The sequence below is a fragment of the Anopheles funestus genome, chromosome 3RL (assembly GCF_943734845.2).
Source record: "Anopheles funestus chromosome 3RL, idAnoFuneDA-416_04, whole genome shotgun sequence".
In the NCBI taxonomy this organism is placed as follows: domain Eukaryota; kingdom Metazoa; phylum Arthropoda; class Insecta; order Diptera; family Culicidae; genus Anopheles; species Anopheles funestus.
Window position 1 is genome coordinate 51574895 of NC_064599.1, and position 25784 is coordinate 51600678.

General features: G+C 38.8%; 1 protein-coding gene across 1 annotated transcript; it reads left to right on the forward strand.

Annotated features, from left to right (window-relative positions):
* The first annotated feature begins 4458 nt into the window (after positions 1 to 4458).
* On the forward strand, positions 4459 to 25528 carry LOC125769662 (uncharacterized). Its single transcript, XM_049438470.1, has 4 exons — positions 4459 to 5173; positions 22875 to 23010; positions 23685 to 24195; positions 24278 to 25528. The coding sequence occupies exons 1-4, from the start codon at positions 5101 to 5103 to the stop codon at positions 24461 to 24463; spliced, it is 906 nt and encodes a 301-aa protein (XP_049294427.1). The 5' UTR covers positions 4459 to 5100; the 3' UTR covers positions 24464 to 25528.
* The last annotated feature ends 256 nt before the right edge of the window (positions 25529 to 25784 follow it).

Genomic DNA, 25784 nt, shown 5'->3' on the forward strand with positions numbered 1-25784 from the left:
AAACAGCGTCAAATGCTTATCATAAAATATGTTATTAAAACATTCACTCTTTAACGCTTTTAAAATTTACAAAGTTTACTTCAATTTTGAACCACATTTTCATACCTCAACACTAAATAAGTACACAATATATATCGTCCCTTGATATATATATCATCACACTTTATAACTTGTGTTCGTAATGTTTTTTGAATACTTTTCAATAGTGTAATAAAAAAACTAAAATGAAATTCATAATCTTATCGTATACGATAACATACGAAAAAGACATGCAATATTTTATAACTTTAAATGTCAAACATACTTTTGATAGTTAAATTTGACTTAAACAGAGAAAGAAAGAGAGAAAGAGATATTTTGAGCACATTACAACTGCATTACAAATTTAATGAGATCAAAAGCATGATGCAGTCGTGTTACATCCTCAATTTTATGCAATTGTTTGCATTTTTCAGCAGTTAATGCAGAATATTTAAAACATCGTAGAAAAAGCTGCATATATTTTACACTTACACCGTAATCTGCATTATGTTAACGACTCCAACTCAGTCTTTGATTCCAAAAAATCGAACGTTGCGAAAAAAGCAAAAATAATCACCGAAAAACTTTCTCGCGTAATGTCGGCCCTTTTTATAATCCCTTTTCTGCTTCTAAAGGTAACATTTCTTCGCCTGCTGCTAAAAATCGCGGCGCAATACTGTCCACCCGTTTGAACTCGATTCAAGCGAATCCATCGTTTCTATACCTGCCCCGCCATTGACGAGGTTTGCCTTTACATTGGTTTTTCAAATTGTACACAAGGTGTAGCAACTTTTAAAAATGCTCCAAATGCATCCCACTGCTCTAGGGATATTTTGTAAGGAGCATGGGACGCGAAAGGTCGAGCGGGAAAAAGATGGCGTTTATAAATCTTCCTACTAGCCGGAATCCGATGCTTCTACGATGCGATCCACGGAGACAGCTGTATCGCTCCGTTTCTTCCCATTCTCGCTGCTAACTCCGCGCGTAAACTTCCATCCATCTGAGGGACCCTCTTCCATCGAACAGGAGGGAAAAGTTTTTAATTAAAAGAAATTTTATGTTCCTTCGAGGTAGTTCAGCTTCCTTTGATTCTCACTGAACTACGCTGCCAAACGGTGAGCTGCAGTTGAAGGAGCTCCGATCGCAAATTAGAGTGCAGCTTTGTGGCGGAATAGCACAGAGAACAGAAGCGGGAGTAAGCAAAAAAAAAAAACGGATGATCTTCGATCCAGGAATTCAATCCGAACGCAGCGGCGGTCCGGTGTAAAACGATGGATTTGTTGCTTAATTTTCCATGCTGTAATTACTGCCCCAAGGGAAATTGTTTCATAGTGTTTCGTCAGCGGTAGGTCGTAAGGAAAGTGTTTTTGAGTAGTATAAAGGAATCAAATTCATTCAATGCTTGATCGCCTTTTCTGTTTGCCTTAACTTTTTCCGGCATTATTTCTCCCGGAGTGTGAACAAAGTTAAACATTGTTACATTGCAACACGGTAAACAATATACTGTTTATGTAAGAAAAAAATATTTTTGACAATGCAGTAGGTATTTATAATATACAAAAATATTTCATTTCATACATTTTATTTACAGTTCTTTGTTAATCAAAAATAATCATAGTAATTTATCCCTATGTTATGTTGCGATTGTTGGTAACCAGTGTGTTATCTCGATATTAGTTTAAGGCATGAATCTAAATACTATTATAGTTGAATTACTTTTAAAATACCTTTTATCCGTTTTGAGGAGCAACGTATGACAAATTTGACATTTTCTTTTAATAATATTCATTCATATTGACTTCTTTCCTTATCATGCACAATTATGTTATTTTAACTATCACACATAAATGCACTTTATGTAAAATTTTACTAACTCTACAGTAATTCGATATTCAAAAATGTACATGACAGAGCTGCTAAAATAAAAATGGTGCAATGTACGAATTGTGTACGGTTATTGCATACTGCCCAGGCGCATATCCAATAATCATGCTAACGGCTGTGTTGCAGTTCGATTAGAAACGAAATGTATTATTTTAGGATTCGAACCGTCTTAAATATTTGCAAAAAGGTTTTTTTTTCAAAAAGAAAATCAAATGAAGCAAAAAATTAAAAGCTAAAGAAACCCGTAACATTTAACTCCTCCCCGCATTTCGCAAATCCGTGCTTTAATGATTGATTCATGTCGTAGCGGTATTTTTCCTTCGGGAAATCTACCCACCCATTCCATTTCTTTTGAGAGAAAAATCATTCAAAATAATGAAGCACAATTCGTTACTTCCTCTGATACGAAGCATAATGACCTGTAGGTTGAAGGTAAAATAACAAATAAGAACAAGAACAGAACAAAGGATGATGTATGATTATTTGACTTACGAAGATAACGAGAAAATATACAGGATTTTTTTTTGGAAGACGGATTAGGGTTTAAAACAAGAACAATATTAAGAGGTTTGATTTATTATTTATTCTTTTTTCGATTTAATTTCAAATTTGCGGGCAATAGAAAGGATGTACAAAAATATCTAAATTCAACAGTTTTGATTAAATTCAACAGCTTATGAATTATCTAGACGCAAATAAATAATATTTATAGGAAAAGGTGTAAACTGAAAGTTTTTGCTAAACGTAAAACACTCCTCTATATGAGTATATAACATTGCAAGGCGACCGTATGATATAACTTTATTTGCAAAAACTGTTTCATAACCATGTTTCCGATCCTGTTTACCCATTTTTCCTATCAAGATGAGCACTTGCATGCCACTGTCACTATTGCTAAGATTTTTGACTTCAGAATTGAATGTGGTTCATTTTCCAGCAGCTAACTTATTGGTTAACATTAGATTTCGGCTTAGGCGATGTTGGTCACTGTTGCGGTGTTGCGCTGACATTGAGAAGTCTATTGAAGTACCTTCAGCTAAAGTGGTGCATTTATGCCATTCCCTGTATACCGAGCGTTCTAAGGTTGGTAAATTTATAGCCCACATCTCGAGTTCACTGCAGAACACGCAGCATATTCGTCTGGTTTGGTTTTCAGTACACGTCAAAGTGTCATTCAGATGCATAATCCTTGCATATTTATATACTCAAGCTGAGAGTCCATGCTTTTAAGAATGACACTGTTGTAGTTTTCTCGGGGAAAATGCCCAGTGATACGGTGAATCCACTAAGGATGTGCCATCTATGTTGGGGACCCAAATTATGGAGAATCTGTGCGCAACTAAGGTTGCATCTTTCTGTACATTTTGCCTAGTATTGTACGGTCCACCATTCAGAATGATGTCTCCCACCATCGATACAATCAGTACAACACATCTGTTGTGGGAGGCAGTGAGTTTAAAGTGGCAGCTTTTACACTTGGTGCTTCAGTCTTTAGACAGAGAGAGCGCGAGAGATAGAGGGAGAGAAAGAGAAACCTGCTACACAATGTCAACAGCAAACGATTATGGTTTCGTTTAATTGTCAGCTATTTCTTGAATCGAGCGGACATGTTCCATGCTAACTTTTTGGATAGTTATGCATTACTGATGATAACGTTGACAGAAGACCAGCATTCAAGTGCGTATATCAAATTAGGCTGTTTTGCTGACATTTAGTGTGTCTAGCATATTTGCAAGTAGATAAAATATTCAACATGGAAAGTTGAATACTTAAAATTTACATTAGAATACTAAAATGTTAATTTAAGAATAGTTTATCTATTAACATTTACTTATAATGTAAGCGAAGAAAGCGAAATATGGTTTGATTTATCACTTAATGTACAAACAACAAATTTAACATTAAGCCAGGTTTCACCGAATCTTTTACACTACTGAATATTCAATGATAGAATTATAAATATGAATCATAACTACAACAAACCTAATGTACTACACTCCAAGACATCTTGGTGAATGCTTCGATTTATGTTAAAAAAAGATTAAATTTATGAAAAGAAAATTTAAAATTGCTCATTTGAAAGCAAGGTTGGTGTGCTACGCAACAAATTTTCGTATCGTGCAACATGAAACGGAGATTCATTCAACCCCCGGCAGGGGTGTCAAAACCACTACCTGATATTAATTCATTGTGAGTGACCATAAAACCTATAATAATGTTATATTCACGAGTGTAATAATTTTGCTCACAAATGTCAGCACAATATTTTTTGCCTTTTAATTAGCCTCGGTGTGCCTTCTTACTTACTAAAATTTGACACCAAACGACACTTTACAAAGGCATTGCTAGTTCTTTCTTATTTTATATTTGCTTACAAAACAGCAAAATCTACAGCAAAATATCGAACAAAGTTGTGTTGTCTTCTGAAATCCAAATAGACGTTACACGGAAGTGTTTCGAAAATGTTTCACGATCTCAAGACTTGTCTCATGAACTCGGTTAGCATTGAATTTAAACAGCCTTCATCAGGTTCATTTCTCGTTCAACCGCCGATACCAACCGTCGTCCGTTCATAACAAACACGAAAATCAGTAAGCAGACTGCTGTCGTTGCGAACGGTTGATAACGCCACGAGTTGAAATATACTTAACATCAGACATCCGGCCGTTGTACGGTAAATATTTCAAAATATAACGGCTTCTCGACTATATTAGCATCATAAGCGGAAACATAAAACGGATGGTAGATTGATAACCTGGACGATTCTTTCAAAAACGTTTCTGTCTGCTGTTGCGATCAGAGATGGATTAAAGTTCCATTACATACTGACAACTATTTTCGCGTACGTGCAGTCGTACTAGTGAAGACCGTCAACTATTAGAAGCCATAAAAATAAAAAGCAGTCGGTGTAAAGCATCACACTGGTCGTTTAGTGAGCAAACGGACGCCAGTAGTTACCGTGAATCGATTGGAAATCACATGAATTCCTTATGATTTGCTATCGCTACCAGAGAAAAGTGTTAAACGAACGTTGTGTAAGTGTGCCGAATTTATGTGGTTGAAGTGAGATAAAAAGTAAAAATACCGATCCAAAAGTTACGCTATTGATATCGTGATAGTAAAACGTGATTGCAGCATCGGAAAGTGATATTGTGCATAGAAAACAACCCAGCAATAGCAAAAGCTTCCTGCAATATGCTTCCTGTATTGACCGATTTTAGTACATTTTACAATAGGCTTTGCATAGTGATAACAGTATTTATAACCGGTAAGTGTCAATATTGTGCTAGCATAAATGAATGAACTACTTAAACCTGCTTGGAATTTCTTTGAATCATTTCATGCTAATTTGTTACAAACATTTTTTGACAAATGTGTAAAATATATAGGAAAACTTTATCTTATCTCCAACCGTCATCTGCAACGCAATACCCACTATCATCTCAACTCGCCACAACCTGCTAAACCAGCAGAGTTCATCAGACGAAGTGATAAATATGTCATATTGCCTTAAATCCGGTCCAAAGCAGTTTCAAGGCCTTCGAGTTTTTTTGCGGTCCCAAAAAAAGGTGGCTGTATATGGTGTTCAATAAAAAAAACTGTTACATGTGATGATATTTGCATACCCAGTTTTATCCCTGCTTTTTTCTACCCCCAACATGATTATACCAAATATTTGCGAAGTTTGTTTGAATTCAGGCTGTTCGAGGCTTATGCGTCGTGCAAAAGACTCGCTCAGTAGACTAGTAATAAGTGGGTTAACATTTTAAGGAATACGGTTTTGAGGAATGCTTGCTCGAGATAGATTGATAGAGTTGAAAGCTTGGTTGACCATTTATGATTTTTATTCTCACAAACTCATGAGAACAAGCTAATGCAAAAATACGGAGTATAACAAACTTAAATTCCAGGAATGAACCGTTATTATTGAAGCCATTCAAGTAGTTAAGAAGCCTAATTAATTGAACAATGAAGGAAACCGACAATGGTGTCACTCGTAGGAATTATTATTTTGCATTGTAACCACCTCCACAAAAATCAAAGGATCGTACGATCTGTTGTATAATCATCATTCGAACACAATCAGCCGCTCACGCCACGCAATTCAATTGAGTTTGGAAATCCTACATCAATCATACTTCAACGTCACCCAATATTCCCATACTTCTTACCTGTTGGGGTATCCCACGGTGCAAACACTTGAGCATAAGGCCATTGGGTACTGATAAGAACACTTATTCACATTTTTGTAGCATTATTGTATCGGTATAGTCATATGATCAATCACATAGCAGTGGTGATAGCGAGTACATGTGTTTATAATTTCTAAATCTTTCTTTTACTAATGTTACTACTTTATTTTTGAAAAGATTTTTTTTTAATTGTTAATTTGAAACTTAATTATATTACACAGATATGACTTAACGAATTTGTCCTTAAAATCTAACACATCTACTTACTATAATCTATCGAGACATGTAGGACTATGACTAAGGCGTTCGCGAAGGCGTGAACTGAGAAATACCAACTTTGTACATGCGATATGTTCGGTTTGCACCGCGCACAACAAATAATTGAAGAGGGATTCTCACTTCTTTTTTCTTGGAAGCGATGCAAATCTCTGGATTTGTGATTTGTCATTTTTAAATTGTCTGTTCAATTTTATTCACTCGAAAGTAAGCCGTTAGTTCAGTGTCAGTTAGTTCAGTGTCAGTTAGTGCTAGTCCGTCGGTAAACTACCAGACGAATTGGAATCATTGCCATGGCCAGAATTACCCTATTCTTAGAGCACTTTCAACCTTTAATGATGCACATCATCTGTTTGAATTCGGAACTCCTGTATCTGAATTCCCCTCCCGTCTTCGTGACACTTCTTCCCTTTGTTTACCTTAGATTAGGTCAATTCCTTGGGTCAGATCTCCAAGAGGTATTCAAATAAATTATTATGATAATAATAATACTAATGAAAATAACACAAATCAAGTGTGGGATGAAACTTGTAATGATATTGAGCAAAAACAGTATTATATCAGACTAGCGGTAAATACCTTGTTTCTTTGAAGTTTTTTTTTTATTATTGGCAATAAGCAATAAACGATTACTTTAATCACTTGAAAATCCTCACGTGATTACTTGAATAGCGATCGATCTTTCTTTTATGTAAGAGTGTGCGCTAATCGCTGTTTCTTTCACTAAGAATGTTATGAATGAATAATAATTCTGCTAATTAAATACAAACCAACATGTGGGATCGAGGAGTAGTTAGAAACTCCACTTCTCCATATTTGCTGATGTTGTAGTTGTCTTAAAATGTTTGTTTTCGTTTGTATATACACAGTACCACACCAAATACAACGTGCCAAAAAGGCAACTCGCAACTGGCAATCAGTTTTAATTTCGTGCTCTGGCTAATCGCCAACGAATTCGGTGTCATACAAGCGGAAGGTTAAGTCTTTCGCACACCAACTGTCGGTACCGACTTAAGAGTCATCGGCAGACAGTTTTAGCGACAATCGTACCTGTATAATCCGAAGCTGACCGCCAGGGCTGCATAATCGAGCTCGTCCGATACTCGTTCGATAATGAATGCGAGTCAGTGACCAATAAAGGTTTCGAAAAGAAAAAAAAACGTATAGCAAAAGACGAAGAAGACTTGTGGCGAAAAGGAAAGGAATGCTGTATGCTGCTGAATGATACCAAACAGCCAATCGCAACCCTCCCAGCAAATCGTACGATATAATGACGTCACGCTGTGGCAACTCACCTGAATCAACAGAAAATGTTTCCAGCGGGTTGGAATTTAACATAACACCCATGAGACTGTGAAAGGAAGACCCCAAGCGTTTGAAGTTGGCTTTATGGCTGCAAAATGCGCGCGTCGGCAGAAAGACTGTGCGGGCTGTGTATTGTTTTCGCTACCCTTTTTCCTTTTAAACGATGCAGCTTATGTTTTTCAGGTTAGGGCAGCACGCCCTTGCGCACCCAGACGGCTCAGACATTAGTGTGCAACTTTCGCTAGGTGCGGTATCAGATTTTTTTTCGCACTCCTGATCCATTGCATAGCGGTGTGGATATCGGTGAATGTAATTCTCAGCCGTTTGTTGTTGGGTTTCAGTACCGTTCGATTTGCTATGGAATATGAAGATATGTGTATAGAGACAACAGGTGAGGTATATACTTTGCGTTGGTATAGTTTACCATAGAGGCGGCAAAGCTACCTGAGAACCTGGCCACAATGGAGACATAATGTTGCGATAGACGGAAAAGCTTACAGAGTAATTTTGGTAAATTTATCTTATACTCAAGTTTGATCGCATTAAATATAATCTATTTTAAACATTAAAAAAAAAGCTTAAAGCAATATTTACAAGCGTCGAACATAATTTTGTTGCAGCGTATACACACCTGTTAAATGTTTTCTTTAACAATTTAGCAATAGAAACAATGTCCCTACTATTACTCACCGTGCGAAATGTTGAAGTTGCAAAACTACCTTGCACAAACACCACAATGCTGCTAAAGCTTTATACAGCACCCACCTTTCCGATCGGACACGTTGTGCAGGTAATAAGCTGCTTGTTCCGCTTTTTGGCCAGTACTCCCTTTCACGTCTACCACGATCTCACAATACGTTCGGAACGAGTTGCGTGTGGCAAGTTCGTTTAATACTTACCGAAGCGAGACGTCGGTGTTGATGCGAAGCTTCAGAAGTTTCGCAGGCCAAGGTCGGTCACATTAACTGGCAGGAACTAGATCATCTGTTGATTTAAGTTATTAGAAAGATTAGAAACTAAATCATCCCGAGAGAACGAGGCCTGTTCTCGCTAATTTCCTCCAAAGAGTTTGAATAAGCAAAAATGAGAAAATCACTTCACAAATACCATCCACCAGTACCAAAGTATGTCTGAGTGGAGAAGATAAGATAGCTGATGTCGTATGACATTCCGTTTTGAATGAAAAGGCCATTCTCATGGTCAGGTGGCTCTTGAAACTAGTTTTCATGCTATTCTACTCTAGAAAAAAAGTCATCGATCCGATGGTATATGGTCAAGGAAATAAACGTAAAGTTATTCATCAAAAGACCAACTTAAGATCCCACCAGAACATGGTAATTCTGGTGTTCTGGTGGTGATGGTGTTCAATATGCATTGTATACGACGACCTTCAAAATCGCATCGATCGCTCAAATAATGCGTATTTCAGTCCATGTTAAACAACTCTTACGTATCAACACGTGGCACTTTTTAGCGTGATCGGTTTGTTATGATGGATGATCGTATAGCCATGTCGATCAAACCAGTTACGAAGGTGCGTTCACTAGTTCGAGGTGGATCACTTTGCTACAAGGGCTGTATACTTTGATCACGTGTTAGCGTCCTATCACATGCTAATCTAATGCACGAGATTATATCGCTTGGCATCTCAATTAACTGTCAATACTAAAGATACATCAATATGGTAATTGTCACTTTAAAGGTAAAGCAATTTATAGTTGAAAAGTACATAAGGAAAGACATATTGTAAACGATCGTTTGTCCGATCGATATATTATTATTATTTTCTTCCCTAAAAAGATTTCAAAGTAAACTTCCTTTCACGGTAACGTCGATAGGTGCGACAATTCTAGTAAATAAACCAACCCAAAAAAAAAAACTCTAAACCGCATACATTGCGCATTGTTACGCACCATTCGGTGGTTCCGCATTGACTTCCTGCTTCGCTTAGCTTTTTCGGCTTTGCAGATGCTGAGATTTGTAGGTTTTTGTTTACATCTTTCGTTTGTGAAGTGATTGCGACTGAAAATAACCTTCTAACTGCAAAACAGACAGCATCACCCCACCGTGCATAAACACTATGCCCTCAGAAGATTTTACTGAGATTGCAAAATAGAACTGCGACGATCCTGGGTGACGAGTATGTGGCGTGATTTGCGCAAAAGCTAACACATCTTGAATGAAGGATGGCAATGTTGAGGCAGTTTTTGCTTTCAATGATTGTTGATCGTGCAGCTTTTTTCTTCCTTCAATCGTTTCCGAGTACTTTTTTACATTATATTTCTCCATTGATCAACACTTTTTGATTGCCATGATGATGCCAATATAATGAGAATAAACAAAACCTTCAATAATTCTTAAGTTGGGGAAAAAAGAGTAGCAACAGGAACGATTACCTACGTCAATGCGATCAAGCAAAATTAGTTTCACATAGTGAGTAAATAAACTAATGAAACATTATGGAATAATGAAATATCTCGATAAATATCAATAAACCAAACATTTTAAAATAGAATGTATAGACACTAAGCATTCTTCCGTTTAGAGATCGTTTCAATTTGGAATAAATGATTAAATCTCGAGTATTTAGATTTTTTTAATTATATTTAATTCATTTCATAAGAACTTAAAAAATAGAAGGTTACAACCGAAAAAACGTTTCCTTAAGGAATATAGTGCTGTACATTGACCGAAGAAGAAAAAAAACTTTGATGAGAAAATCTACTGCGTCAATCACTCCAATTGAGTTTAATTGAGTTAATTCAGCATGTCCATATTCTCATCGCCCATAAGGTACTTGGCAAGAAACTACGTAGTATGTGTAAGGTTTCTACCACCCAATCCGCATCTAGTTGGGCGGATATGCGTAGCAAGTCATTGGTTTGGCATTGACCCGAAAAGAAAATTGTAACTGTCAAAATTGCAACCTTCTTGTTGCCGCATTCCAGACCCATTTTTTGTGGGCTCGACCACACAAGGCCCCAAATTGTGTGACGAGCACAGCTGCACGGTCTTGTATTTATCGTGGCTTCACCCTTCGCCATACCAGAAGTACTGCAGGCAGCGAGGGCATTTACGTCAATGAACGTTGCTTGCTGAGTTCGACAACCAACGCGAAGTGACGGCGAACGAAGGTACTCAAAACAAAAATCATCAAAAAACTACGTGAGTACGAACAGCGTTTACGCTACGGAAGAATCATATCTCATGCCAGAACTGAGAAGTCTTCCGAAGAGGACGTTACGTCAATAATTTGACGCTTTTGCTTAGCCTGTTTTTGTTCTGCCCATTCTGAGTCAGTTTATTCCGGTTCGTCTTTGGACGAGCATTCGATCATGAATGCGTCAGGTGTGGTAACCTAACCTTGCACGTGGAATTCGCTGAAGTGTGCGTCGACATATACGTGTGTGTGCAATCTTTGACGAGCCCCCATTGCTGATTGGTGGAAATACATCGTACGATATTCGGGGCCGTCATACACACACTACACACACCATCTCGTTACGTTACCCCACTTCTTTTTATCATTTTCAGACGGAATGCCGCGTGTGCATCAGGCACAGTGAAGTTATATAGCGGAAAAGTGTGTTAAAGCGCGATCGCGATCGTACGAATATTGAAACGATGCTTTAATTAGATGGCTACGACGCGCCAATTTGAGTTCAGTCGTGGTCCGATGCACATCGGAGATCGTCTCATGCGCCACGCGGTTTAGTGCAGTGCGGATCGGTTTGTTTTCGAGTACGAGATGATCGTGAGTTACAACGCGTTACGCGCGCTGATGAACTGATCATGCCGTGAGTGCTAACGTTACACCGTGATGTCTCATTGATGGGATGCAACATCGCTGTTGGAAGAGTATAGCACTACAAAAATCATTGATGGATTTGACCTACCTTAACTAGTTATTGTAAAGGATTATACATTTAAGATAAATGATTCCATTGACAATATGGCGAATACCGTCATATTGGATATTAAATAAAAATTTATGAGATTACATATGTTTAAAATAAAAAGAAATTTTAGTAATTATTGTTTTTTTATGTGTAATATGTCCATGTGGGCCAAAATTTATCTCATATTTTTTATAACTCTATTTCTGAATAAACTACGTTGAAAAAATAATTTATTTATTAATTAAATTCGATTATTTCTAACAGCAATTATTATGATTTTTGCTATTCGAAATGAAATGATTAAATAACAAAATATCCTATCTGAAAAGCTACCTCACTTATTTTAAGTCACTCTTATCGATAAAGTGTAACGTCAGGCTGATCGTCTTATCTGGTAATTATTTTGTAATGTCTATCTAATCCAATGCCGGCTGGTTGAACTGGTTTGATCAATTGTCGGTTGTAGACAGTGACACCTATTCTTAAAATTACAATCCTTTCCGGGAGGTATTAACTCGCTAATCCATCGATTTAACTTGCTTAATTAATCGTTGCGAGTATTTATGGCTTATCTTACCGCAATAAAAAACAAGCAAAGCTTTTATTGTGTTTGTTGTGTGCCTTGATTGAGTTCCTATGGGATGGTTGAAACGTTACCATTCGTTGGTAGTGTGTTGGGAAGGAAGTTTGCAAGAGAAACAGCTCGTCCGACGGTCAGAAAATTGCCTGATATAATTAGAGCACGCTCAACAAACCGGCTTGTCTGTACGACGTTCAACAGTCAACTACTAAACGTTAGGAAACGAAGCGATGGATGGAACTATTTTTAAACCAAAAACAATTTTGTTATAAAAAATCTGGTTACAGAGAATTTTTCAACAAGAAGCGGATGATTTGCGATGACATGGTTTTGACAAGCGACATTAGACTATTGGCTTGGCAAAAATGTGACCCGATGGCGTAGGTTAGGGTTGTATAATTTTCAAAAAATCCGGAATACGTTCACCGTACCAGTAAACATATTTGTCTACGTCGTAGAATAGGACAAAGTGCAATTTTACTACAACAAAGTACGTCACATCGTGCTGTGTTTTGCTCATTGTTCGTACATATATTTGCAACTTGAAGCACGTGTCCGCCCGTCGTTTGTTGGAGTAAATCGGTGCTAATTGATCTGTTTGTTCGAGAGGAAGAATCGAATAGTAATTGATTTCTATTTGACTTCATTTAAAATGAAAAAAGACAAATTTCATCTTAAAAACGAATGAAAAAAAAAATATGTGATTGGATTGCTGCTGCCGATAATTTTCTTACTTCTAATACTGTAAACAATTTATGCTATTTTTATCCCTATTCCTTTCGATATCGAGTCGCCAGCAAGGAAAACCTGCCAAAAATGCGCATGTGATGTTGTATGTTAGTATTAATAGCCTTCGAAGACAGCGAATCATTCAAGACATGTGGCCTAGTTTTTAATTTTGCATGACAGATCTTCTTGCAACATTGTACGAAAGGAAACGATTCAGAGCAGATCCATATGAAACTATACTATTGCATCGAAAAATAAAGATAAAGGTTGTTTAACCATCATGGAATATGGTGAAAAATATATTAAAGTTACTTAAATTTTAATATCATTTGTAAATTGTTGCAATAAATTTAAAATCTTGCGTGGTAAAGCTTGTCTCAAATAAAATGAATGCTCTCTCAGTATAAGAATCACGTCCGCCAGTCTTTAACAATATAATATACGAAGCAATTGCTTCTGGTGCTTCAATGCGAATATGTTCTGCCGCTTCGATGCAACTACACTGTGCACCTTGCACGTTGATGGACTTGAACGAGACGCGTTGAGTAATACATTCAAGCTGCTCTATTCAATTACATCGGCAAGAGAAAGGATTTGAAGGCTTTTCCCATACTGCCAACTATCCCGTTTGGCGTGTCCGTTTGGAGCTGTGTAATGGACATAATTTACAGTCTTTAACAGTCGAACAACGTTTTTCCTATGGACATGCTTTCTACAAACGCTGCTGTATATTATACACCATTTAACTCTCATGTTCCTCACACTTTTCAAGTATGTACGCATACTTCCGTTGCTCAAATTGGAAATAGATTAGGGAAATATTCGTATCGCAAAAGATAATTAATGCATACAACCAGCCTTGACGGTACGCTGGCTGCACGTTTACACCATAATTCTCACCGGTGAAAAGTGAAAAGCCTTTCGCTTCCGAGCAGGTGTCAACAAGTGGGAAAACAGACCCCTGGCGCATGTGTTTACTTCGTAGTTCGATAACAAAAGGATTCCAGGTTTTGCTAAGCGTTTCAATATGGTACAAATTTAACGGAAGCAAAACTCAACCTTACAGATGTGCCAATGGCCATGGTGCGGCTAATGACAATTAGATTGAAATTACTACAAATTAATCGCATGCTTGAAATGTTCGCGTGTTAGAATGGAATGTGGCGGCGGGCTGGAAACAATGCCACAGCAACGCAATGCTACATTTGGACGACATCCGTTGTGTATCGGGATGGGTAGAATTTGCTTCTGCACAGTTTAAATCACGTTCGAAGTGGACAATCAGGGATTAGAGTTGGTGGTGGCAAGTTGAGGTAAATACTAAGGGACGAAACAAGTGGTCAGCATTCTGTGAAATACCAGGCGTCTCCATTCGATGATCGAATTGCATGCGTGGTTAGGTTGTTGAGAAATTCTTAAAATGTTTGAACAGATAGTGAGCTGCAAATGGTTGTACTGTTTTAAATATATTTCTTCTCATTAAAGCAGCAGTGGCATAAGATTAAAAATAAAGCGTTTAAAAAGCCAAGAATAAAAATTCCAGTGGTCAGTCGCGTTAATGTTTTCCTCAGTTTCCGTGCAATAAAGATTTTTTTTACATTTCATTCTATGAGTATAATGCTTTCTAATAGGATTACTTTACCATCAAGAAAAGCCACTGCTTTTCTTTTATACTCTTTGTGTTCTGTGCAACAACAAAAAAAATAGAACAAAAAAGCCCCAACACTTTGCAACACCGGTTTCGCGAAGGATTAAAAATTAACAGGAACCATTTTTAGCACAAATAACAGTGCAAACAAAACACGGAAAATTATCTCTAACAGCAGCCATAGATTATTATCTGCAACGCAATTGGAACGCAAAACCGCTTATGACGAAAAAAAAACATCTCGTTTGCAAAACCCAGAACCCAGCGTGACACAAACCGAAAACCGACCGTTCGTTGCAATTTGCTTCTCGACGACACCTTGACGGTCCAAATCCAAACTTCCCCTGCTCGCATACACCCCAAAAGCTCGCCCCCTTCCATTTCGCATGATGTGGCAAATTAATAATTTATGCATTAAGTTTACATCCTGCACCTGCAGCAAACGGTACGGGACGCGACGAATTTGCAACAAGCAGCAGCACTATCGCCTTGCTGAAGAATGCCTAGGTAGTCGTGTATCGTGGTCCCGAACTAGAGCGGAAAAGATAATCCACGTTAGTGGAAGAAGCGAGTGAAAGAAAAAGGCACAAAAGCCGTTTAGTAGCGGTACGACGACCAGTGCGATGGGTTCGCTCTGTCGACATGTACATCCGTTTGCCGGTGTTGAGAGCCACATGTGTTTCCGGCTCTGTTTGGCTCTTCCGGTTTTTGGGGTGAGATTGGGGTGAGCCAAACCAGTACTGGACGTACGTGGTGAAGGTTTTTGTATTGCTTTGTTAGTCATTTACAGATCCTTTATCAACATAAATCCTTGCTTTGGTGTGATTTGGTTTTTTGTTTTTTTTTGTTTTAATTTGCCATTGAATGCCATTACTCAACATTACATATTTAAAATGAAATTATTTTAACATTGTAACAAATTGCTCAGGTTCATTAAAAGGCTAAAGGTGAAGGAAAACATTTATTTATGCATCTCATTTTTTTCCTTTCTTTCCAATGTTTTTGCTATACTGCCATACACCAAATGGTGATGAATAGCTAATCGCCATGACTTGCCACTAAACGTGAGTTGGTGAGGTGTAAAAAAGCAAACTCTGCTTGATTTTTTGTTTTTTGTTTGTGGTATGGTTCCTCACAAGTTCGTAAAGTTTCAAAAGTAATAGGCTTGTCTGTGCTGGTTCACCGGTACCGGTTTGTCTTCATGTTTGAAACTAAAACAAAAAAAAAATACCAAAAAAAAGATAGAACACAGCAGCAAGCAAAAACCATAATCACCAAAACGGAAATGGTTTACGCCAGGGCGAAAACGATTAACATGCAACCCTATTTTGAGGTCCGGGTGCTTCGAAGGTGAGTGTGAGGTGGGTGATGTTGGTGAAGCGACCGGAACGCAGGTGTAGAAGGATTTTTTGCGGCAATTTGGCTGCGATCTGAAGATCCGGATGAGAGCAGAATGTGAAAACATATCCATCCTGTTATTCGAAAGCAATACAGGTAGCAGGTAAAAAGGATGGCAAGGATGGAACCGGGTAAAAGTTTTCTAGTTTGCGTTTTTTTTTTGTATGCTTGATACTACCCTCTAGAACCAGGAGATGTTTTATGCAAGAAAGCAAAAGGGAATAAAAAAGGCCACTAAAATGGTTAGTTAGAAGAGAGTTTAAAAAAACCTTAGAATTAAAAGCGGAAGGAAGTGGGAAAAAATGAGATGTCGGTATTAAAACGATCCTGTTTCATCGTTAAACCGTTACTCGTTTTTAAGTTGCTTGCTTTCATTCGGTTGTACCAGGATAGCGTCACTCTAGCAGCGCCTAAATGTAGATTTTTCCTTGCATTTTAGTTGGCGTGAGGCCACTTCTCATTGCAAAGGCTTAAGCCACGCTGTATCTGATCCTTGGCAGCTTGGTAGCCAACCGGTGAAAGAAAGAAGTAAAAAACGTAACACAATTCCAACGGGGAAATGGTTACGATCAAGCGTTTTTTTTTCATTTACGTTGTGAACGATATTCTATTTTTTTTACAAAACTATATACAAGAGCCGGTCGGTAGGTGTGAAATGGGTTTTCTACACCGTATCATAAATATTATAGACGGAGTTTGCTGGCTAATTAGATTGTGGTGTTGTGGCGGCTTGCCATTCTATTCTTCTGCCTTGTTTTCACTTTATAGATCAAATCGCCCGATATAAAGGATTACAGCCGGTGCTTAATGTGGTTAAAGGTATTATAAGCATTCAAAACCCTATCGCTGGTAACGAAAGCTGACCTCAATTACACGACCCATTCCAGGTTGGGGCAAAAAGTTTTCTTTTCAAGGCCAACTTCCACCGCAATACCGTACCATTACAGCGCTTTGCTGAAGTTCAACACGACAAACAGAAAGACAAACAATTTCTACAGTTGCACTTTGCAGGTTAGCTGCAAAAGTTTTCCAAAAAGTACGCCTGGTATTCAAATTGCAGCGTAACGTTCGTTGAGGTTTCTTGAATCTTTTGCGAAGCAGTGTCACCTGGTAAACCCTGACCTACGGTTGGTAGCTTTTAATCACATCACCGTAGTTGCGTCAGTTTATCCTTTCCGAAAGCTCAGCTAAGGAGCTGTACTGGATTGCGCTACCATTATCCAGGATCAACCGGTATGCTGCCAGTGATAAACAAACACACAAACGGACCAGTTTTGAAGCCACTAGAAGGTGGCGCAAGATCCTTGCATTTAAATTTATTTCACATCTAACCGTTTGTTTGTTTTGCTGTTCGATTGCAAACCACAAACACGGTGTCCGTTTCACCGCACTAGCAACACCGCATTAAAGGAAGAATGGGGCGCAGTTTGCATACAGCTAGGCGCATTTGTTCCTCTGACGGATCCCGATCGCTGTACCGTTGTGTGGTGGAAACTTTTGCTTGGAAAAAAAAATGAAGCAGCAAGACGAGGTGACGAGGTGGACGAGTGACTTTTCCCACGTAGCACAGTGTGGGGGGCAGAGCAGATGCGACGCTTTAGACGACCCGCTGGAACGATTTGTTTGCGGTGTATGGAGCAATTGATTTAAATTCTACTGCTCCATTGTAAAAGTATCTTCCGGGGGTGGGGTGCGGCAAAAAGAGAAAACCATGACGGAGACCATTGGTATGCGAACGAGACTTCATGATTTCCCTCCCCGATAACATTCGATACTATGAAGCAGAACAGTGTGCAAATGTTTGCTTTGCGCTGGTTTATATACCGGTAAACAACGAGAAGGCACAGAGTGCGTGGAAGGAAAGTGACCAGGACCAGGGATGATGTTTGTGTTTGTGCAACGATGCAAAGGATGAACTTTGTGGTCAGTTGAGTTCGATTGTGGCTGGCTAGTAGTAAGAGGACAAGGGGTTCAAGCAACATATTAAAGCTTTCCCAGCCGGCCCGAAGCAAGAACCGGCCCGGAGTTTCTCGGCAAAGCGTGAGGAACATGGTGCAACGCAAGCACGCTTCACTAGTTTGTTGTAATTGTCCCTTGACGATGGTGACGTGATTTGTGATTCAATTGCAACGACTCCTTTACCGATCCGGTTTGGCAAATGCAACATTCGCTCATCATTCGTGCATTAGCGTGATGGCATTGAATATGCAAAACTATATCTGTCCAGCGTGAATATTTCTGCTTCGTTTCTTCCGCCTATCCAACGTCAGTAAAACCCCTAATGCATGCTTCAACTAAAAGAGAGTGGGCACAGTTACTGAAAATCTTCCTCCCGAACCAACGATACTCAACACAGGTTCCAACTGGGTGGAAATATTTTATACAAAATCAAATGAACTGAAGCCGATATTCAACGCACGTTGATTCAATGGATCGTGTTGTTGAGCTTGGGTGTTTACTGTTCGGTTTAGTGACCAACCTGTGCGATTATGTTGCAAACTAAGCTGATGAGCTCTGGTGCACTAATGACCACAACATTTTTGTTGTGATATATATTTTTCCATTAGTTCCTATTGTGCGGTTATGGTTGTGGCATTATTTGAAATTGTAGAGTAGTTGTTTGCCCAACGATCAGGTGATAGGGATGATGATTAGATGGCGTTTTGTTTGGCTACGCTAAACCAACCCACTATGAAACGTTACCATGTTTGGAGAATGTGTTTGATGTCAGCATTATGATGGATTACATTTTTATGAGTTTTGTTCTGTTTAATTAGTTTTGCTAAAAGATTTATTATTTTATTTTCTACTTTATGGAGCATTAAAGAACGATGTATGATTTTGAAATTATTTATTTAGTTTTTGTTTTACAAAAGAGATTGAATCATAAACCATTTCAAAATGGTTTCAATTACTTGGGGGCAAATGATTAAAAGAGGTTCTTTGTGTCAAACCGTTTTTTAAATTTCCTTTGCTTTATTGCTTTGCATTTGGGCGCTTTAAGCATCATTATACTTTCAATCCTATTTCTTAAAGCATATGTTTACAAGCAATTCAAACAAATAATGCTTGAAAATGCTTGACAGTAAAAAATGAAAGCTTAAAAAATGGAACACATACTTTATGTTGAATGAGCTATTAAATGCTTATAATTTATTTTCCAATAAACGAACATAATCTGAAGTGCACCAAATGATTGATTTTCAATGTATTATTTTAACATCAAACAATATTCTCCGCCGGCTTAATGAAAATGTGTGAACGAATGTGCTTTTGCACTTTTTGATAAATAGGTTCACTCTTCGTTTGAGTGTCACGGGATATTTTTATTCTACCGCCTGTGCGCCGTTGTGTGTTGTTATTCAAATTATCATTCAAAGTGATCCTTTCTATGTTATGACTTCAGTAATTAAAATCTCCCTGACAACCATTGATACATTAATCTACTTATAACCGTCCTTGCGCCCGGTAATTGCAACTCGCGCGGGAACAGCACCCGTTTGTTTGGTCGGTTGATGGTATATTTTGCTATCTGAAGAATTCACCAAAGGGGATGTTGTTTTTCCAACATGTATCGAGCGCCAAGAGCTAACGCGCTGCGAGGTGACGAGCGCGAGACAAACGTTTGCTTCGGAAATGACCGCACCCTGATGGCGAGGAAAAGCGCAACAAAGTTCCAACATTCTGTGCCATTATGTTGTGCTTACGTGTAGAGCGTGTGTGTGTGTGTATCTGTATCTAGCCATATTGCATATTAAATTTCCGCATCATTTTAATTTTACTCCACTGCACAAGTCAAAACGAAACCCGCGTTGGGGACCGAAATTTTGGGGTGAGAAAAGGTAAGCACTGGACTCACATAATTGCAGCAGATCACTGCTGCTGCTGCTGCTCAGAACACACTTAACCGGACCCGGCAAAGTACTGACCGGGTAAGGATATGCCATATTGAGGGTACATTTCAACCCCGGTTCATTGCAATTCGTCGCATTCACAGGTTCGCAGAGATGTACGCTGTATCTCGCCCGTGTAGCAACGTTTGTGGCTGTGTGGCTGTCCGTTTGGTGCTTCTTTTTTTTGGTTATAGTCCCCAAACAGGTACGGACACACGGCACGGCTCGATATTTCGCCAACAACTTCCCGTGGGGTGCATCCGCTATGTTTCGTGCTGAATATTCATTAATAATGGTTGCAGTTCATCGCTGCAAAACGGGCCGTTTTTCCATTTCGCTCTGTAAAAACACACGAGTGGAAAGCCGAAAGATCGACGCAATGGCACCAACCGGAGCTTTGCTTCATACGCTAGAGGAAAAAAGGTTGGAGGTAAAACAAGGTACAGCCGACAACCATTTTGGGGCCACAGACCGTAAGAGGCAAAAGGGACAGCAGGTGGTATGCGGATTGCATACGTTGCTGGGGCATTGTTGCGAAAATTTAAATAAATGATAGCAGCATGCTTAAGCCGGACGTACGGGGTTGTAGCTGTCGGGATCTTGATCCTCTGTGCAAAAGTAACTGCAATGGACCGCGTCCGAAGATCCACGGAAACGGGGTAGCGTTTTGTTTTTTTTCTCTCTCTTATTTGCGGATTCAACAAGGGTAGAAAAATAATTTACTCCGGCTCGAAACAGGGAGAGAAGGGGCAGCAGTAATCGACCAAACGACGTGCAATCTGCCTAACCAAGCCAGAAACCGAAACTGAATTTTCATCGTTCATCAGCATCAGGGACAGTGCTATCCAAAGAAAATGCAAACGATGGAAAAGCAAAGCAAAACCCTAGTGAAAGCAAAGCTAAGTGAAGACGCGACCGAGTGGAAAAAACCAACAGAAACACCCCAAGGATAGCATCTTCTGCACGTGCAAACGAAGCTTCTTTCTGGTAGAACTTTCCCTGCCCACCTTACCGCACACAAATTATAATGCAACACATTATCTGTCAAACGATCCACCTAGGATTCGCGTCCGCTTCCCTCCGGTATTTCGTGTGAAGTGGCGAGAATCATTTGCATTTGTTGCGCCATTATTACGGCGCGAAGGTGCAACGGACACGAAGCACAGCAGAAGGATAATCGCAAACCGTTTCTCGGGATTCTTGAGGTGTTGAGGTTGACCGCGTGTACTTAAACGGTTCGGGAAGGTGTCGTGCTGAATTTACGGAAAATGGAGAATTAATTGAAAAGCAATGATTGTTGGTTAGTTTAAATTAACGTTACGAAACGGTATGAAACAGATGATAATGATCGTTACTGTTGGAAGGTAGTATGATTTAGTAATTTCTTAATGTTTGAAAAAAAATTTTGAATACCAATTTTTACATCTTAATAAAATTATTATAAAAGTTGATTAAAATTGAGAACGAAATATTACAAATTACATATCTTAGTAAGCAAATTAATTTACTAAAATGCAACAATTTATTTTTGTAAAACAACTTCTGTTTTAAAAATGAAAGTTGTATCATAAATTGTTAATTCATATTATAGAATGGGAAGCCAATCGTCGGTGTATTATTTTTTTAACATTTATTATTCAAAATACGAACAAAAAAATAATAATTTAGGTAATTCCTATTATTAAGATTATTTTGTTTATATGTATTTTAAGATGACGACATCTTGTAATATTGTTATAGGACTGCAGTTACTATAATTTTCACATGGGATTTTCACTTTGTATTTTGCCTTATTTCGGGCAATTATAATATTTATATAATAATGATTAAATTTAATTTTGTTTGATTTTTTAAAAAATTTCCCTCACTATAAAATTATTACAGTTTCATAAAATACTGCAAAATTTTAGATTGAAATTATGTCTTTTATTTGCAAACTGGTAGCAAAACCTTATTTTTGTCATTTGTTTTTGATACCTTCCGTTTCCATATTTTTGATTACGTGTACCGCATAAGCAAACGATAGGTTTTGCTTTCCGATCAATGCAATAGAAAGGCTTGGGTGCAATCGGAACCCTCGTCCCGGATGCGATCAGATGAGCGTTAATGATGGAGTTTGATTTCTTTTATTTTCTCCTTTTGCAATGTTCTCGATGCAAAGTAGCATCGGAATCAGCATCGAACTGCAACAACTGACAGACACCAATAGAGTGAGATCAGATAGAGGGACATTTGAAACACCAAAAAAAAAATTATGTCATGTTCTCTACAAAACCCGAGATGCCATAATTTGCAATAACTTATTCCAGTTTTCGATCGATCTTTGGCGAAAAAAAAATCCAATCCAAGAATCGCGAATGAAACTTTTTCTCAGAATGTATCCCGTTTCCAACTGGTGGAAGAAACTTTGCAACCAACCATTCATTTTTTCGCTCATGTCCAACGTCCATCCGTTTATTATGCGTTTGTGTTAAAAACTCCACATTATCGAAGTCAAAGTTGCAACCCGAAGACGTGGTAGAAACGCGAGATAAAAAAAAAAACGTTGAAATTTCATATCAAATCTTGGTCAAGCGTTGCAAAGAAGCATAGTTTGTTGCCATGTTTTCCGTTCCTGAGCATTCAAACTAAACTCACAACGTCCACTTCGATCCGACACTATTCTATGGAAAGGGAGGAAAAAGCACCCCTATCTAAATGAATTTTTAATTTGAAAAACTTTCCACCACTGGACCGCATTGAAACGCGACGGATGGGTTGTACTGTCTCGGAAGGAGGATGGTGGTGTAACGAGGGAAGGACTGTAGAGAAAATTCTTTCGATGAATTTACACTTTGAGCGTTATTTTTTGACATGCATTTTAATTGGTTCGTTCCACTTCTTTCAATTTCTAATTTTCTTTTTTCTTCTTCTTTTTCTTTCTCTTTTCATGGGCTTTTCATGCGACTGTCCCGTGTGCTGATGGTGTGCCGGACTTCCGCAACGCTAAATGACCACACCACGGTAAACCGTGCTAAACCGTACAATGGAACTCGTCCCGTTTGGCAGTGAATCTTGGAAGAATACGGGCTGATAACTGTGGCCAGGAGGAGCTGAACAAGTGTGCCCGCCCATTTCAAGTGATACAATCGACGACGGATCTGTCCATAGCGACAAAAAAGGAGGATCTGGATAAAATATGCCCGTAAGTTTACGTTCCGCTAATAAATTGTAGTTAGTTGGTGGTGTTCCTTTTTGGGTACGTTCGTTCTCGACACTTTCCGTTGGCAAAAATCTTGCCCATTGTTCTGCACATAAATCATTCCCTTAGGGCTGTTTGGCGGGGAGGAAACTGATGGTGGATGTAACGAACAGCAATTAACACAAAGTGTCATTGCAGATTGTTGAGAGTGCGGCTCAGACTTTTTAGTTGGAAGGTGTTAGGTACGAGGAAATTATACACGGAAAAGTCCGTTCGGTAATCTCTTACCAGATTAGTTGTAGAACGGGAATGATTTGGTAGTTTGGCTTTATTTGTCATTCCAGTACAATACATTGCACATTAATAAATTCGAGTCTCGGTACAATGTTCGGCAATGTGCATGTGTGTTTTTTAAAACTCCATTAGCAGAAAGTGGAGTTCGTCACGTGCCAAAGGATTGGATTGATAGGATCGTGACGAAGTACATCGTAAGTGATCGGTTCAATAGCGGGTCAATAAAAACGCAATGGATGTAATCCAAAATCAGGACACGCTATTATCGGCATTTTAGCCGTCCATTAGCAGCCGATTTCTTCAACAAATAAATACTGACCCGGTGTGTTGTTCCAATGCGTATTTCCTAATTGTCTCGTGTTACATTGATTGTATCATTTCAGTGATCTAAATAACGGGCTACACTGCATACGTAGCTACACGCGACGTTGTATGACCCTGGAGCAGCGTAACCGATTCAACAAGCTGTACAACGGCACTAACCAATTCGTGCGAGACCTTTGTCGTGAGGGTGACTACCAGCGCGAATTCCTTTCACACGCACCCTGCCTACAGCTGGTCCGGCCGGACTATGAAGTTTGCGGACGGCGGTATCATCATACCGTGACGGCAATAACGAAACAGTTACAGCCCGAGGATCACCAAAACCAGCATCACCACGGACACCAAGGGCAGCAACAGACGGACGGGGAGTTAAGTGAACATCAGCATGAAGGGCGCCATCGGAACCATCGTACGACAAGTCGCACCGATGAGGATGACGTACTGAGGGTGTGCTGTTCATTCATGGAGTATCTTGATTGTTCGGAAACGGCCGCCAGAAATACGTGCGGCCGCGAAACGGCAAGGTTTACACGTGGCTTCTTGGACAAGATGTCGTCGACGTTAATCAAGGTGAGTTGAGGATGAACACTACAAGGATTCAACATGTCCGTTAGTCACTAACTCGATGTGCTGTGTTTTGTATCACTTCCAGATGTATTGTGAGGATTACTACAAATCAAACAAATGTCCTTCAATGTACACATCGTCAGCCAGCAGCCGTTGGAGTCAATTACACAGTGCGATACTACTGCTAGTTCCCACGATCATCAGCTCCATTAGCAGCTGGACCTCTGTCTGGTGGACGTTTCGATCAGACGCTTCATTACGGTTACGATAATGTACCGCTATTCGCAGCATTATCCTATAGAATTCTAAAAACAGCTTAAAACCTGCTTTCACTGGCTAATGCACCGTACGAGAAGTTTTAACTAAAGTAATGTAGTTTAGTGTATAGCACTAATTCGGATTCACTCACTTTCCGTATTATCTCGCGCATAGGTAGGCAGTCGTATCTCCGACGAGGCATTACACGGTAAACTGTTTTCTTCTTGTCTGTTTAGTTTAACTTTAAAAAGGCCAAGCCATTATCTTAAGGCGTCACTATAAAATAAAATGACAAATTAATTTTAAACAAAACCGAATGATCCATACCCGTAGCTCCCCCTCTCGTCGCACCATAATTGGCAAATTGGATTCAATCCAGGCAACGGCGCAGGGCAATCGTTTTGAATTGTGCTCCATCATCAACTCATCAACTCTAGCGCGTCGATCAAATGCGAAGACGTGAAGACGTCGTTGTCGTGCCTAGAATCGACCTTAACCATAACTCTGTACAACGCGTGGTGAACTTGCAGCACCGATGGGTGCAATTAGGGTTAATTTATTTATTTAAAATGGTCGGTGTTGCGGTTCGCCATTGACGTGAACGAAGAAAAAAAAATAGCAAAATCAATAGAACTGAGGAGACTCTACATTCTCCGTCATCATCAGACATCAGAGATCGCTAAGCCAGTTATTGTTTCTCAGCAAAAGCCATGTAATTCCCGTAGTTCTTTGGCTGCTGACCTTCCACAACATGTGTTATTATATATCGCAGATACCGAAGATGTAGATAGTATTCTAGTTAATGTGTTTACAGTTACATGAAATGTAGATCAGAGTATGATGCTTCTGTTAGTTGCTCAGTATCATTTCCCTTCTAGACGTAATCGAACGTATTGGAACGTAGTTTTGGTAAACAAAAATTGTAAAAAAAAACTAATGTAGCTCGTTTCATTAGCAAATTCGATCATTTCGATAGCGAGATAGGGCACGGGATAACTTGAATATTGTCGTTAAATATGAAAACAACATAAACCTTACACAGTAACAAGAAAATATAAATTACCCATCCAATCAATTACCATGACTGTGTTTTACTTGTTTCGTTTCCTTAATTTATATAACTGTTTATATAATATTCTCGTGTCGTCATATTTGTTATCGAACTCCCTGTTCGAACGAATGCCTGTTCCGTTTTGTATGAAATTTTCACTGAACGTTCGTTTGGTATGAGAATAGGTTTTTAAGTAGTTTTCGTCTCGCTAGGCGTCCTTTGAACAATATTATTCGTCCTTTTACCTACTTTACCTATTGAAACGAAAAAATTCTAACGAATA